The 18,237-nt window shown below is 34.1% G+C and overlaps 1 protein-coding gene across 1 annotated transcript in view; it reads right to left on the bottom strand.

Annotated features, from left to right (window-relative positions):
• Nmdar1 (glutamate ionotropic receptor NMDA type subunit 1) overlaps positions 1-18,237 on the bottom strand; it is a 72,168-nt gene that overhangs the window by 30,182 nt on the left and 23,749 nt on the right. The window contains exons 13-19 of the mRNA XM_080161772.1: positions 17,662-17,746; positions 14,150-14,238; positions 13,609-13,686; positions 13,040-13,114; positions 6,434-6,488; positions 5,059-5,118; positions 2,360-2,421 (exon numbers count right to left, since the gene is read on the bottom strand). Coding sequence (XP_080017898.1) covers positions 2,360-2,421; positions 5,059-5,118; positions 6,434-6,488; positions 13,040-13,114; positions 13,609-13,686; positions 14,150-14,238; positions 17,662-17,746 — 504 coding nt within the window. The remainder of the gene's footprint in view (positions 1-2,359; positions 2,422-5,058; positions 5,119-6,433; positions 6,489-13,039; positions 13,115-13,608; positions 13,687-14,149; positions 14,239-17,661; positions 17,747-18,237) is intronic.

Below are 18,237 nucleotides of genomic sequence, written 5' to 3'. Positions count from 1 at the left end.
CAGTTGTAGAAATATAAACTAATATGCAACATCATTCTTTCTTATAACTTTTGGCACTATTTCTAATAGAATTTGCATTGAAGGATATGATTTAATTTACTAAGGGATATTAAAAGATAGGACAATGGACAATAAATTACTGTACATCTCCAAAGACCGGTGTAATTTACATTCTAATGTCTCCTCCCTCCCTGGATATGCAGCATGTACAGTACAATGGTTTTTGGGTAACAAAAAAACGAGATGATAATGAATCATTTAGAAGTAAATAAAAAAAAATTCATAAAGAGGGTCATTTTTTGGCATATTTTCCATAAAATTGTGTGTAGCAATTTTGTCAAATGCGCTTATTAAGACAAACTGTCCCTAATTTTTATGACCAAATGTAAATATATAAAATAGTCATAATTATGAACATTTGACTAAATTGTTACACACAACTTTACGAAAGAAAGACTCCTTTTAACTGAGAAATGATGGTTTCGCGGTACCGACTGTTTCTACTAGCATTTTATATTTTGATGTATTCTCAGAGGAGAAAACATGTCTGTCCTTTCCCATACAATGACACCCAGTACAATAAATTTATAGTATAGATGTATAACCAGACAACTACCCGGATCCCCCTGTTAAGGGCTTTTTTGTCAGCTAGCACATTGCTTTCTTTTTTTGTGGCAACTTGGCTATGTTAATATTGCTGAAGCTATTGATTTATTCTCAAATACCCAATTGAAAGTCGGTACAGGGTCTTTGAGAAGGGGGCCTACAGTTATTTAATCACTTCCCCCTCTAGTGGTTTACTCAAATCCCAGTACATGTACCTTACATTTTAAAATCACAATTCCGTTGACACATTTCTTAAAATTTTGAATTTGCTGCTAAAATAAAGTGATCACGTGTCTTCTTATGACAATTCTAGCGTATTATTAGATATTTTAGTCATGAATATGTGATTAGTTCAAATTAACATCAAATACAGAAATTGAGAAATTTAAAATGGTTACTCATGTTATACTAGTCTGTGTTGGTATGTGTGTGTGTGCGCGCGCGCGCGGGTTTGCACTCGATTCTGTTGCAATTCTCATGGAGAGTAATGTACTATCCTTATACTAAAGTAACAGGATGTCTGTGTGTCTGTGTGTCTGTGTATCTGTGTATCTGTGTGTCTGTGTGTCTGTACCGAAGGATCTCGCTAACCGCTGAACCGATCGGGTTCTCCTTAACAGGGTAGCTTTTCATAACTCCCGGGAAGGTTTTTAACTATTTTTTGGGGGGGTGGGACACCCCCAACCGCCCCAAAAAATGAAACCCCCCCCCCCCCCCAATAAAAAAATTTTTTTTTTAATTTTTTTAACCAAAATTAAAAATGAGGGGGGGAACCCTCCCCCCCCAAAAAAAAAATTTTCGCCCCCCCCCCAAATTTTTTTTTTCTTTAAAAATTAAAAATAAGAAATTGTGTTATTAAATTTGACTCTCTCCTCCTCACGTGCCCCTAGAGGCCTCTAGGGGCGTAGCCGCTAGTGTAAACTAAAGCAGCGCAGCCGGGGATTTTTTTTAAATAGATTATATTAGCAAATTTCTTTTCGGCAAACGTTGCTATTAAAATGAGCTTTTTGATTGCTAGATAATTACATAGAACTTAAAATAGAGATATTTTTCAAATCTGACTTTTTCTGTGCTTGTAAAGAAAGCATGTATGTACATAATGCAGAAAAATATATGTTATGCTTTTTTGACAGAATTATGGCAATATAAACTTAAAAATAAACACACTTTAGATTAATTTTAATTCCCCCCAAAAAATTGGAGCATATTAAAATGAATGATGATCTTTTAGGGCTCAAATAAATGCTGTATAAGTTGAAGTGGTTGACAAATTAATTAAATAAAACTGAAGTCAAGAGTTACTGCATGCATTCATCAGAAAAAGTTAACAAATAATTATGCAACAAATAAAGACAGGTAAAAAATAAATCATTCTGACATTTTCGTTAAAAATAGCAAATCTTATTGATTTAATTTTGGCTTTAAAAGCTTTAATGAGTTATCCCACTTTGGCGTTTCTTAAGCATCTTATGTTTACAATTTTTAAAATCCGGAAATCGGTTTCGCATATTCAACATGGTTATACTTTAAAATATTTTCTATGTTCATTTCCGAGGACAATTGACTTAATATCTATTCTAGAACATATATATATCGTATGATATACGACATTAGTTTTATACCAAGCGGGAAATAATTTGGCCAATTGATTTTTATTAATATTTTCGAAGAAAAGTTCTTAAAATTGTAATATTAAAGTAAGTCTTTCAGATTCATTACCGGTTTTTATCCGGCGGAAATAAAAATTTTATACCTGTGACCACCTGGCCAAATGATCTCCGAATCATCCACATTAATCACCATGTTATTGGACGCCTAAAAGAAAAATAATTAGTTATCAACAAATAATTATTAAATACAGTTATTGATGTATTTAATTACTATTTAATTCAAGATTTGATAAAATGATCTTTTTTCTTTTTTTATATTTACTTTAGATCTGGTTAGGGAAGGCTATATTTGGTACTAGGTATCCCACCAAGGGTCAGAGCACCGCAGGTATACGCCTTGCTGAGTTAGGCCCCCACACATAGGTTAGGCATAGGGGAATAAATCCCCCTTCCACCCCCTAATCTTAATTTTTAAATCAAGAGGAGGGGGTAATTTGTGTACATAAAAGGTAGTAAAACCTAACTCATAATAGTTGTGTTAGGGATTGGTCCCACCAAACCCCGCAAAAAAAATTAGAGATGGTTGTCTTCTGCATTTTCCCCCCAAAAAAATCTTTTATAAAACTGATGAAACCCTGCAACTGCTAGCCCCTGTGTCTTAGATGCAAAAAATACAATTTTGCAGTTTTGTGCTGTATTGCTGAAATTGATATATCTATCCAAAATATATCAAGTTATATTGCTGGCTTATTTTTATCAATAAAGTTGAATTGACTCAATTTGCAGGCAATCTTCCTCTGCACATTTCTCCACAAACTTTTTCATAAATTATAAAACTTTTCTCAGATTCAACATTCAGAACTGTGAAAATTTTACTTGTGGAAAATATTTTAAACTTTTTTTGTGCTTTGCTAGGCTACAAAGATTCTATAAAAAGTAGAATCAAATTTGACTAACCGTTTGTTTCTACTTATTAGAAAGAGTAGGTGTAGCTCCCCCTCCTCCTTATATCAAGTTTTAGAAAGTTGGGATAAACTATTTTATATGGGGGGAGTTATATTAGGAATGATCTGTGATAAAGAAGGGACTAAGTTTCATTTATCCATTATTGTAAAATCATTATATCCCTGCACACTATTGCAATCTGTCGCAGGGCGAAAGGGGCCTTTGGACTGTAAATTTTACTGGTACTCAAAGTTCTCTCCTAAGTCTTAATCTACAGAGAGGGAATAATTTAGTTATAATTGAGGGTGTATATTTATTTATCATCCATTGTCTTATCCCTTAAGATCCCTGAATCACTCTGGTTATGATTTATTGAATAATTGTACTTTAAGTTTCCAGCAAGACAGAGCAGCCGCTTTTATTTTAAAATTCAGCCGCCAAAACGGGTGGCTCCACATTACTGTTTTTATGGAGCTACAAATAAAATGGCGGTTTCTAATTCAAAGCGGTCATAATTTTCCAAGATTTTACAGCTTATGCAGGGATAAGACAATTGCCGATCAATTGATGTACATCCCCAATCATGATAAACAAAATTACTCCTTCTTTAGATTAAAATTAGTAGTTGAAACGTTTGAACTTTGAACACTCAACTTAAAGAATCGACCAATCAAAATTCACCAAAGTTGTTAATCCAACGAATCTCACACTCTCTCTCTCTCTCTCTCTCCTCTCACTTCAGGTCGCAGCCCTTAGTATCAGCCGTCGGTTATTATTGAATGATAGACGATGTCGGCTGCCTAGTCCTGATTTAAGGATGATTTATACCATATGGGATTCAAATTATTTTATAAATCATCTTCAAATATGATTTGTAAATATCTTCAAATAATTTCATATTTAAACAAATTATTCATTTGAATCCAATTGAAGTTACGAAAATATTAAACATTTTGATTTTAAACATCTTAAATGAATTAAATTGCAAGTACGGTCAGGCTGTCTCTTTATAAAAAGTTACATATATTTTTGTGAGGTTTTAACAATACTATTTAATTCAATAGAAAATCGATTATTTGCCAGAGATAAATCAACTTGTATTCTTTTTATCACACAAAGCACAGACCCCCCCCCCCTTATTCACTTATTGAAATATTTTAAAAATAAGGGGGAATTTGGTTTTTGTTTGTTTGTTTATTACTTTAGTGCAGGTTATGTTAGTTTGTATTAAATTCTGGGTAGCCCAGCAGGGTTAGGAAACACCGCAGGTATAGCCCCGCAGGGTTAATGCCCAACCCAGAGGTTAGCCCTGCAATGCATTTTTAAAATAATGGCTATATTTTTTGGTATTCAACTCCTTGAATACCAAAAGGGCTCAGTGTTTTCAATGCACTTTATGAAGCAAAATTCATTGTAGCAAAATTTGAGTATAACCCTAGGCCCATGTAATTTATTGTAACATGTAACAAGTAAATATAATAACTCCCATTCAATATAACACAAATAAACTTGTATAAAGAATGTAGCAATTCAAGTCAACAGCCCCATTACAGAATATATATTTTGACCGCCCCCCCCCCCCCTTTGTAAAAAACCTGTGAACACTAGCAACATAAATTTAATTCATAATTCAAAGATTTCTCTTAAAGATTGTGAAGCAGCTTATAATGACTAATAAAAAAAATGACGCCATAGAATACAAGTAACCAATAATTGACCAGTATATATTGACCAAAGGTAAAATCTATACTGGCCTACCATTGGTCATTTGTATCGTATGGCGTAATTTTTTGTTAGGCACTATAAGCTGCATTGCGTTATAAAATTACAATTAAAAATAGAATAGTTCAAAATAATAGAGCAATTATATCAGGTTTAAAAGGTAGAAAATACTTACGTTTGAATAGTAATAATTTCCTACAGTAGAAAGAATTGGACCCGGCTTCACATTGATAATCTAAAATAAAAAAAAATAAATAAAAAAACATAAAAAAAACATCATTTATCAAATCATCAATAATGGTTTTCATTTGTAAAATCTCGCTAAAACCGATACAGTTCATAATTATAGGGAAGCTTTGAAGAGATTCAGGGAAGGTTCTAGGCGATTTAATTTTAAAATTCAAATCCTGCATACAGTAACACACTGTTTATTGTTTTAGCAATCAAAAATAATTATAATAGTATGTTTTGTTTACTGCATGCTTTTATAACTATGAATAAAGGAGAAAAAAGCTGAAAATAAGGATTCAAAATGTTTAAAATTCTGGTTTTATGAACATGTTTTCTCATCTACAAACTTTGAGCACTTTTACGAAATTTACATTGGGTGGATTAAACTAATGGTGTTCAAATTTTTCCACCAGTGAAAAATATTTAAAAACAAGCAAATAGCCATAGCTTCTGTCCTTATGGACTACTTAGATCCAAACACTAAGAAACTATGGCTACACACACACACACACACACACACACACACACACACACACAGCTTCTGTCCTTAAGACGAAACAAAATCCTAGATACTCTGTAAATTGTAAACTATAATTGTAAAAATTGTTAATCATAGTAAAAGGTTTTAATTGGTTCTAGAGTCACGTTACCCCACATGATAACACATCTTTGCAGTGAACTGGTTAACATGATATTCTACTGTAAAATGTGATAATCAAATATCTTTGAAACTTGATTTCTTGTTGAATAATCCTCTCATACATTTTATCTTGGCATAAATACATTTTGGTATTAACCAGCTTTACAGGGATAGAACAATCAAGGATAAATAAATACCTTATAAAAATTAATTCAGGTAAAATTGGCATGTTGACAAGGGGTTGTTAAGTAACGTTTGGCTATTGCTCCTTTCTAAAGACCAATCGAAAATAAAATAATAGACCCCAAAATTATTTTGAACTAACAAATGACAGAAAACACTGTTTAGAGAAGGTATAATTCACAGTTCAATGGCCTACAACTCCTGGTTGTAAAATAAGATTAACTTTTCCACTGGATTAAAACCGGACCTATGCTAAACTAAAAAGCATGTAATCGTGTTAATTTTCCACGAATATTAATATAAAAAGCAGTACCATTTTTAAAAGCCTGTGCCTTCGTCCCCTCGGAACCAACACAACTGGAATTAATTTTAGAATTTTTCAGTTTACTATCCGCGAAAAGCTGTCCATAATACGATGAGATGAATATTCCTATCTAATCCTTCTTTGTTTAAGATCTGCTAACAGACAGGTATTGTATTACAATTGTTTGTTTACCTTGTATTCAGCAAAAAGTCTGTCACCCATCGCATCAAAAGCAACACGCCCGGTCCTGAAACATAAAATAGTTATTTCTCGAATCGTATTATAAACAGCTTTCTAAACGGTGATAAAAGAAATTTACGGTACTTGCTTACATGTGGTAGACTGGAGCATCGAAACACCCCCCCCCCCCCATGCTTAAAAATAGGGGGGGGGGGGGTAGATATACCACACTTTTCTGGGATCTTGCCAAATCAAGTATCAACTGTGGGGAATACCAAAGGATGACTCCATGCAAAATTTGAGCCGGATCCGGCCAAAACCGGCCGTGCTTTTTATGAAAAACCGTTTTTTTTTGGTTTTTAGGGGGTATCTGTAAAACAATTCAGCTGGAGCAAAACCGGTTGGAGGTACAAAAAATTTTACTTCACAATGCAATTGCCTACAAAAATGTACTTCAGCATCAACTTGATTGGACAACTCTTTCCCCTCCTAAATGTTCATTAAAACCTCGGAAATGGCAAAAATCGTCGAAAATCACGCCTGCGGCGGCAAATAACGGCTAAACGGTCAGCCGAAGGCGAATCAAACATAAGTAAAGAAATGTCCGCCTCAATGCTGAATTTTCACCAAGTGAAATTCTCGTGTCAATATCTCTTATGAGAAAAAAGTTATTAGCCGTGGGCAAATTTCAAATTGTGATTTTTGATGGATTTCTTTAATGAAATGACAGGCTGGTCAATTTTTAGGCCATTTTTTGCGGTTTTCGGCCCGCCACACTCAAACGGTTTGAGATAATCTCACGGGACCTTTTGCCCAACCTAAGTCTGGTTATTTGTGAGGCCTAAGAAAAAAAATAATCGGATTGGATGAAGCACAACGTCGCTGCGCGCCATCAAAAATCGCTGGTCTGCTCATTTTGCCCCCTCTAACCCTCAACTCGTGCCATTTTTCTGTGCAAAGATTATAATTATAATCTTTTGCGTAAGTCTGATTTTTTTCTTAGACCTTACAAATAACCAGACTTAGGTTGGGCAAAAGGTCCCGTGAGATTATCTCAAACCGTTAAAGAAATCCATCAAAAAACACAATTTGAAATTTGCCCACGGCTAATAACTTTTTTCTCATAAGAGATAATGACATGAGACTTTCACTTGGTGAACATTCAGCATTGTTGGCCGCCTAGACTTTATATTTGGTGACCCTGGGGTGACGGGTTCAGTGCCCCCCACACCCACAAAGTGGGCATACTTTTGAAAATCGCGTTTTTTCAGTTTTTCCCCTTAAAGGAGGGGAAAGAGTCGTTTTAGAGACTTCAAGCATCTCTTTGATGTTAAACAACTTTTTGAGGCGGACATTTCTTTACTTATGTTTGATTCGCCTCCGGCTGACCGTTTAGCCGTTATTTCCCGCCACAGGCGTGATTTTCGGCGATTTTTGCCATTTCCGAGGTTTTAATGAACATTTAGGAGGGGAAAGAGTTGTCCAATCAAGTTGATGCTGAAGTACATTTTTGTAGGCAATTGCATTGGCTAAATTTCATGTGAAGTAAAATTTTTTGTACCTCCAACCGGTTTTGCTCCAGCTGAATTGTTTTACAGATACCCCCTAAAAACCGGAAAAAAACGGTTTTTCATAAAATGCACGGCTGGTTTTGGCTTGATCCGGCTCAAATTTTGCATGGAGTCATCCTTTGGTATTCCCCACAGTTGATACTTGATTTGGCAAGATCCCAGAAAAGTGTGGTATATCTAGGGGGGTGGGTAGTTTTAAACCCCAACTTAAGTTTGAACAAAAAGCGAAAATAAGGGGGGGGGGGTAGTTTTTAACCCCCTCTGAATTTTGAAGAAAATCAAAAATAAGGGGGGGGGTAGTTTTTTCCCTTTACAAAACGCCAGAAAGTTGAGTGAGGTAAATCAAGTATATCCAGTATACCAGAGGGGAAAGGCATGAGAGAGAGAGAGAGATGTATCTCTGCACAGGTAATCTTAAGGGGAATACATCAAAAAAGACTGGTTTTAATCATAAGATTGAATATTTTTATATTCGTAGAAAACTGGATATAATACGATTCTATATATAATTTTAGTATGGCTGAAAACCGGTTCTAATCCACCGGATGTTAATCAGTTTCAAAGCAAAGAAATATAATTATTTATCTTTAGATAAATATTACTATATCTAGATAGATTTAATCAAACTAATTGTTTTTGTTCATTTCTGAATTTTGATTTTTAAATTGAAAAAATCTATAAAAAATCCTTTAATCAGTCTTTAATCTTTATTGTTTTATAAAAATAAAATAAGGAGGTTTAGTGGTTATTGTGCTGGCTTAATCATACAAGTTGAAGGTTGGGGGAAATATAACAAAGATTTGATTATACCGTATTTTTTACTCCATTAGGTTGCATTATTTAAGGACTGCTGTCACAAATAGGCAATCACACAATCCTCTTTATTTTTAAAATAAATTTAAATTTGTTCGTTTGTTTGTTTATTTCTTTAGGTCAAGTTAGGCTATATTTGTTACTTGTTATACACTCTATGTTAGGGCATAGCAGGTATAGGCCCCGCAAGATTAGGGCTCCCAGCAGATGCTATTACTTATTATCTACTTTCACCTAACTTAATCGGGTTGGTTTTTCAACAATAGTCATTAAATATATTATTTTCTGTAAAGGAAAGGTATATAAAATAAACATTATCATTGTTTTTTCTTGCCAAAAGATATGTTTGTTATGTTCTATATTTTTATTTTATTTATGGTAGCTAAGCTACTCTTTATATCTCTGTCTATCTGTGTGTCCATCCAATGTAAATCTATAGGGAAATTTTATTTTCTCGCTAGTTGCTATCCATGATAGAAAGCTATTTTTTTGTGTTAAAATTCTTTATACCAGTGAGCATCTAGTATATAATTTATTTTGTTCATTGGTATGTCAGTCATGAATGAAACAAAATTATAAAACTACATGTTAAAGGTTTTGTGATATTTTCCATTAAATTTATTCTTGATTTTTAACAATGGACATTTGCTATTTAAAACAATGTATTTCAAACCATGATTTTTGGATTTTGTTATTCTTATTTCAACACGCCCCCCCCCCCCCCTCCCATAATCTATTTCACTCCCCTCTACCCCACCTCCCTTTTTTAAAGCAGACGATAGGAAAAAGGAGAAGGGAGGTCGGGGCAAGGGGCAAGAAAAATAAACAGGATTTTCTTGCCCAGACACCCAGCAGTTAGCCAGGTCCAATAATCTTGTAATATAAAAATCACACCATAAAACCTCAATGTATTTTATCAAAAACAAGTTGTGATTTCGCCTGCCTGTCCCTTTTTTCCCTGTTCATATCCCTTGCCCCCACCTCTCTTTTCCCTTTCCCTGTCATTTTGGAGAGTTTCAGGGAGATTTTTCTAGTATTTAATAACAGAATGGTTACGTCAGTCTGATATACTGGTAATCTGATTTTCAAATGATTGCTTTTTTTCTTGGAACTTTTTTCTTAGTTTATAGTTTATTAAATTTTACAAACAATCCCTTTACAATTTCCTCCAAATGTTCTGGATTAATCTGGATTTAATAGCTTTTCTTTGAAAACTCTTAAATTGAATTAATTGCCCATTGTCCCCTTCCTTACTCTCTGGTTTAGCCATAACAATATTTAGAATCTGATGAAATCCGAAAATTATGAAGAGTGGCGTTTTTTATGGGAACTGCGATATGGCTTGAAAATTATAATAAATATCAAGTCCACTATGGTTTTACTATTTACTTTAATATAAAAGTCATCCCTTTTTTATGGAGGGTCCTGTTACCCAATGTTTACTCTGTGGAAGTGTGGAAGTATAGAAATGTTTACTTAGCAGTGTTATTATTATCATTTCTTGTTTGTTATTACAGTCAGGGAGGGAGGGACATTGGGCTATTTGTTTTACATGTACAACAAGTTTTATAATAAGATTTTCTTTCTAGTTGACTTAAAAACTTTGGGGTCTTTTATTAAATTCTGCTTCATAAGATTGATTGTCCAAACGCTTCAACCTCAAATTGTAATCTACAGAAGGAGTAATTTTGTGTAGCATCACTGGTGATTTATCAATTTATCAGCCATTGTCTTATCCCTTTAGATCCCTGTATTACAGAACAATATATTTGCCTGTACATCTTACAATCATTGGTATTTGGAAATCTTGTGAAAATGCACCCTTTAAAGCGAAGCTTTTCTATAATTAGAGTCGGTATGTCCGTGACGGATAGCTTTTTTCGTTAATTTAGGCACGCTAGAATTGTCCTATCGATTTCAAATTTTGCATGTTGATCCCTGTAGTAGTTAGGTACAATTTAGAAAGCGTAGCAACTCTATAATCGTTACAAGAATGTCCTTACGTCCATTTTCAGCATGTTGATTTTTCACTTTTTTAACAACAAATTTTGGTCTAATTGTCCGATTGTTCTGATTTTTGGTATACTGATTCGTGGGACAACATAGTACAATATTATAAGCGAAGCAACTCTATAATCAAGTCCTAAAAATGTAAGTATGTCCTTAAACATTATCCCGCATCAAGCAATTTTTCGACAAATTTACTTACAATTTTGCTTTGACTCATATATATTTATATTCTGATTATTCAGTTCTGACACTCTACAAGTGTTAATACCCTTTTGTCCTACCGTTTCAGAGCTTCGCTTTTATGGATGTTGTCATCCTTGTTTTTCAATAAATTTAAGTCAATGTATCACAATTATGGTTCATTTTGCTGCTAAATCAGGTGCATGCTGTCACTAGTAGAAGGAATGGATTTACCAATGAATTTATTTTTGGTTTAATAATTTTTAAGCACTTACTTTACTTTAAGTTTGTGCAATAGTATATGTATCCTTATATTAAAGTAAATAGTATGTTTTTCAATGTGTCTGTACATTAAGATCTTACAAACCGCTGTACATTAGGGTGGGTTCATATCGGAATTAGACAAAGCGGGGATATGCAACAGATAAAATTAACCTTAAAAACATTTCTGACCGAAAAAGAATTTTAAAAAATTGAGTTTTAGAACACGACCACTTAAAAATATAATTCATTACTTATTAGTATGCAAAGACGACATTCAAAATTTTTTTTTAATCAGAACTATGGCTTCATGGTGCTCCCTGGAAAGGCCTTAAGGAGCTGAATCAGGAACTTTTGTCCGTTTCAAAATATCTCGTTCCTAGCCTTAGAAATCACTAAAAAACCAAAAATTTTTAAGGTTTATTAAGAATTGTCCAATTTGTAGAGGTTTTTTAGATTTTCTCAGGCTAGGAAAGAGATTTTTTGAAACGGACAAAAGTTCCTGACTCAGCTTCTCAAGGCATTTCCAGGGAGCACCATGAAGCGATAGTTCTGATTCAATAAATTTTTGACTCCCATTTACAAATAGCTATACAATTGAATGTCTGGTCGTCAGCGGTTTTAAGACTTAGGATAAATTTTAAATCATCCAGAGGTGTATTATATCTATATAAATTGAGTGCAGATCCCCGCTTTGGCCTCAGAAAAAAAATGTCCAAAATCGACCCACCCTACTGTACATATATGGTTATCTTTTTTACAGAGAAGCGTCTCACAGGTCCCGGGAAAATTTCGAATTATTTTGGAAGAGGGTACCTCCTTTCTCCCAAAGAAATTGCCCCTAGAAAAAATACACCCATCTACCCTCTTCACTGAGTGCCCCTAGAAGCCCTTAGAGATGTAGCCACTAGTATACAAAAAAAAGGTAAACTTAAAATACTATAAACACAAAAAAGAAACAGTTTTATAAAAGTATATGATCTCTGTAGAGGTGATGAATATTTAATGTAAACACAATTTTGGCCATGAGTTTTACATTTTAAACAATAAATATAACATATTTGAATACCTATTTGTTTTTAATCTAGTCCATTAGCTGGTATGTAATGATCTCATTTATAATATCTCTCTCTCTCTCTCTCTCTCTCTCTCTCTCTCTCTCTCTCTCTCTCTCTCTCTCTCTCTCTCTCTCTCTCTCTCTCTCTCTCTCTCTCTCTCTCTCTCTCTCTCTCTCTTTCTCTCTCTCTCTCTTTCTCCTTTTTTTCTATTCTATCTCTTTTTCCCTCTCTCCACAGACAAAATATGCCCCCGCATGAAAAGCGTTAAATAACTTACTTGCTGCCATTGACAAATATTTGGTTGGTTGTTCGGTAATGAACTCTTGCCATGTCCCTCTCTCTCTCGTGTTATCTCTCCTTCATATATGTATCTTTCTATCTATAGATTTTACTCCCCTCTCTCGCTCCCCTTCTCAAACTTCCTCCCTCTCTCCACAAAACCCAAATGTCCCCACATAAAAAGGGTTAACTAACTTACTAGCTTTGGTTGGTTGTTCGGTAATGAACTCTTGCCATGTCCCTCTCCCTCTTTTTTCTCTCTTTCATATATCTTTCTATCTATATATTTTACTCCCTCTCTCTCTCTCTCTCTCTCTCTCTCTCTCTCTCTCTCTCTCTCTCTCTCTCTCTCTCTCTCTCTCTCTTTCATTCTCTCGTTTTTGCTCTCCTTCCCCCCCTTCCCCCCTCTTTAAATATCCCCACCCAAAAAGGGTTAAGTAACTTACTTGCTTCCATTGACAAATATTTGTTCTCTGATGTATTTGAACAACTTTCTCCCGGTGGACCAAGTAGAACCAGAACTAAAAGCAAAATAAAACTTTTATGTTTTAACTTAAAATTTTTCCTATTTTTCTTGTATTTGTTTTCTAGAGTAGTTATAAGTCGTATCGTATTAAAGACAGCTTTCCGTGGATCTAAAATGAAAAAAATATCAAATTAATTCCAGTCCATTCCCTAGGGGCCGTAGGCTAATGGCTAACAAAACAGGGACTAATTTTATAATTTCATTCGTGAAAAAATATCTAAATTACGGCACGAAACAAGATTATTACTGAGAGCCTGTGGATATTTCCCAGATTCGAAGCCAAACTGTAAATATGTTTCCAAAATGGCTCCTAATCGAATTCATTTCTGATGAATTAGAACCGGCATTCAATCATCAGAAGCTAATAATATTTTGTCTTAATAGAAGAAAATTTTACAGTTAACATCAACAAAATCATATAAAATTTTTGTTAGAAATCTTACGTGCACACGTCCGTCCGACAGTTAGTCAAATCGCTTACAAACACACCTGTTACAGTTACTTGGAGCTTCTTCAATGGCGTCCTCAGAGTCATATAACTTCCCCAGGGCGGCTGCAAGTACATGTCTGAAGAAAAAGATTATTTATTAAGTAACAGGAATTTAAGGAAGCAGGTTTTAGTGCCTAAAAAAATGACGTCTAACAATACAAATGACCAATGATGGCCAAAATGACTTTAATTGACCAATGAAAAGCCAGCATAACGTCATTTTTATAGGCACTGTAAGCTGCTTCATTTTAAGGGATAAAATAATCTGACTACCGCTAATTTAGCGATGCTTTATTTTTAAATCTACCTCTCGTGAGAGCAAATATATAATCTTCAGGCACTCCAAAATGAAGAAAAAATTTAAATTTAAAAAATGGTTACAGATGGATGGATGGTTAGACAAACTTAAATTGTTTTAACCATTGCATTGTTTTAAATGTCCCAAGGGACATACAAATGACGAGAAAGCACTCAAAGATTTTGTTTTAATCGATATATGGTGAAGTGAAAAAAATGTATAAGAATGTATATTCTACTCACAAAGCATCATGAATATGAGCTTGTTCGTCCTCTGAACTTGTTAGCTGGAGACCCAAAGCACCAATAGGAATATTCGAGGAATTCAAAGCCTAAAAAATTATCATGATTAGTTTTAAATAAGTAACACCTGCCATAGTCAAAACAAAGAGATGGCAATAATTGAGATAACGCAAAAATTTAAATTATGATTGATCAATAAGATATATAAGTTTTCCGGAATTTTAAAGTTAGGGGGAGATTTGAAATCTGCATCAAATTTTAAGGATTTCTTATAAAATTCGTTTTTTCTATAATTCTTTATCTAAAAGCGGAAATGCAATTTAAGTTAATTAATTTTGGCATCTGTGATTGGTGGATTTAAAAAATCTGCGCTCTGATTGGATGGCGTACATCATTCAACCAATTAGAGCGCAGGTAGTTTAAAATCCACCTATCCTATTGGTCAAAATTAATTGACTTAAAATGCATTTTAGATAAAGAATTATACAAAAAACGAATTTTATAAAAAAATCCTTAAAATTTGATGAAGATTTCAAATCTCCCCCTAACATTAAAATTCCGGAAAACTTATATATCTTATTGATCAATTCTACCTCATTATTTTATCTTCTTTAATCCTTTTAACATAAAGTAGTAAGGTTTTTGTCTGAAGACTAAGATATCTGGAATTGCTCAATGCTGGTCAGAGTGGGTATATACTTTTCAGGGAAGCTTAATAAATGTTTGGGATTCCTGATCTTAATTTCTCGCCATCTACTAAAGGCTTGGGGCGATGCATCTAGTATTGTAACAATACAACAAACTGTCTCTCATTGACCAACCCCTGTGAAGAATATGTCTGTGAATACAGGGATCTAAAGGGATAAGACAATGGCCAATAAATTTATGCAAATCCCCAATGATGACAAACAAAACTACCCGTTCTGTAGTTAATAAATTAGTGGTTGAAACGTTTCAAACTCTCAATTTAATAATGCAACCAATCAAAATTCATTATAGTCCCCAAAGTTCTTCATCATAAAACTTTGGGGACTAGTGTAATTGTCTCCTCTCTCTCTCTCTCTACCATGAATACATGTTATTATTAAGTAGATGTTCAATAATCATATTATTATATTTTATATATTATTCTTTTTATTATATTATATTTATTATTGCATCTTTTGTTAAGTGTATAATCTTTTCCACTGAAATGTCAATTGAGCAATTTCATATAACTCATTACAGAATATAATTATTTTTCAGTATGCTCTTTTAGCAACAAAAAAACGAAAACTTATTAGAGCAGTTAAAAATAAACTAAAAAATGTTGATACCATTTTTGGATAATAAAGTATTATTACTACAATAATTGTTAATTTTTTAGCATTTATGAAATCATTTGCCATCCAGAATTTGACGCAGCTATTGATATCTAGCTATTAAGATTTTGGCGGTTTTTATGAAACACAAACACTTTATCAGTATCAGTAAATTAAAAGTAAGATACACGAGTGTATTTATATGTATTAGGAGAGGTAATGCACAGTTTCATAGTAGGTTGCTGTCTAGTAATTTTATTTTTAGCTCACCATACATACATTTCGTTATCGAAATATATATACTAACTGAAGCTTTGACCAACAAAATGCTATAATAAACAAAACAAAAAAGCCTGTAAATAATTGCTCTTTTGCAGTTCTATTGGAAATTTTAACTGCAATAATGCCATTAGCTAATGCCGAGGGAATAGTGCTGGTAAGATCCTTATTACTGTGTTGGTAGAAGCGATGGTAAGTGTCATGTGTGACGTCATAAAAATACGTCTAAATCCGACTATTTTTAGGGGGTTTCCTTTCCCACTTCTCCTCTCATCCCTTATTTTTAGACACTTTCCAGCAGAACTTAAGTCTATCTAATATTTAATGTTATCCATGTCATTTTCCCTATATAGATATTAATCTAGACTATAATAGAAATAAATAATAACTGCTGCTCACTAAATTGTCCCGTCTGAAAGTAATGTATTTGGAATTCTGCCTCCCACAGAAAAAAAAGCCTAAAAGTCGAGAAAGTTAAAGTTTACCTGTTCTGCAACAATCCAGGTATAGCCAGTACCTGTCATATTTACCTGTTCTTTAACAATCCAGGCATAGAAAGTAACCGTCATATTTACCTGTTCTGTAACAATCCAGGTATAGCCAGTACCTGTCATATTTACCTGTTCTGTAACAATCCAGGTATAGCCAGTACCTGTCATATTTACGTGTTCTGTAACAATCTAGGTATAGCCAATACCTGTCATATTTACCTGTTCTGTAACAATCCAGGTATAGCCAATACCTGTCATATTTACCTGTTCTGTAACAATCTAGGTATAGCCAGTACCCGTCATATTTACCTGTTCTGTAACAATCCAGGCATAGTAAGTACCTGTCATATTTACCTGTTCTGTAACAATCCAGATATAGCCAGTACCTGTCATATTTACCTGTTCTATAACAATCCAACTTCCAAGTATAGCTAGTACCTGTCATATTTACCAGTTCTGTAACAATCCAGGCATAGCCAGTACCTGTCATATTTACCAGTTCTGTAAAAATCCAGGTATAGCCAGTACCTGTCATATTTACCTGTTCTGTAACAATCCAGGTATAGCCAGTACCTGTCATATTTACCTGTTCTGTAACAATCCAGGTATAGCCAGTACCTGTCATATTTACCAGTTATGTAACAATCCAGGTATAGCCAGTACCTGTCATATTTACCAGTTATGTAACAATCCAGGTATAGCCAGTAACTGTCATATTTACCAGTTATGTAACAATCCAGGTATAGCCAGTACCTGTCATATTTACCTGTTCTGTAACAATCCAGGTATAGCCAGTACCTGTCATATTTACCTGTTCTGTAACAATCCAGGTATAGTCAGTACCTGTCATATTTACCTGTTCTGTAACAATCCAGGCATAGTTAGTACCTGTCATATTTACCTGTTCTGTAACAATCCAGGTATAGTCAGTACCTGTCATATTTACCTGTTCTGTAACAATCCAGGTATAGCCAGTACCTGTCATATTTACCTGTTCTGTAACAATCCAGGCATAGCCAGTACCTGTCATATTTACCAGTTCTGTAACAATCCAGATATAGCCAGTACCTGTCATATTTACCTGTTCTGTAACAATCCAGGCATAGCCAGTACCTGTCATATTTACCTGTTCTGTAACAATCCAGGCATAGCCAGTACCTGTCATATTTACCTGTTCTGTAACAATCCAGGTATAGCCAGTACCTGTCATATTTACCTGTTCTGTAACAATCCAGGTATAGCCAGTACCTGTCATATTTACCTGTTCTGTAACAATCCAGGCATAGCCAGTACCTGTCATATTTACCTGTTCTGTAACAATCCAGGTATAGCCAGTACCTGTCATAGTTACCTGTTCTGTAACAATCCAGGTATAGCCAGTACCTGTCATATTTACCTGTTCTGTAACAATCCAGGTATAGCCAGTACCTGTCATATTTACCTGTTCTGTAACAATCCAGGCATAGCCAGTACCCGTCATATTTTCGGACTCGGCGTCAGCAAATATTTTCTCAGCGTCTCTTTGCCTATATAAGATACAAATTACTATTTTTTTTAATTCGTTGCATACATAAAATCTAGGGGCTCTGTATTTAAAGTATTAGTAAGGTAGGTAGAAAAATAATAAAACTATCCCAATACTCAAATATAAAAATAAGATAGCCTTAAACTATCCAGGGACTAAAAAGCTTCCCTAAAATGGGTCAGCGATTTTATAACGTAAAAAAGAAATATGGAAAATATAGAAATTGCTGAAAATAATTGTTAAAAATGTTTCAATTATTGTGAGATATTTATTTTCTACATTGTTATTGCAACTTATTTTTGTTTTTCAATGTACACCACAAATTCTTAACAATCTTCAATACATTTAGCAGGGAAGCTTCTCTATAATTGAAGTGAATTTATCGTTTTCAAAGTCCATTGTAACAAGTAGCGAAAAACGTAGCCCATCCACCCGGCTGTCCTCGGGGCGGTCATTGTTTCAAATCACGGCCAAACCCCGTCATAACATTAG

Source organism: Acartia tonsa, chromosome 5 (assembly GCF_053477335.1).
Source record: "Acartia tonsa isolate MP-2025a chromosome 5, ASM5347733v1, whole genome shotgun sequence".
NCBI lineage: Eukaryota > Metazoa > Arthropoda > Copepoda > Calanoida > Acartiidae > Acartia > Acartia tonsa.
The sequence above is the reverse complement of the archived record's forward strand: the minus strand, read 5'-3'. Positions and strand labels throughout refer to the sequence as shown.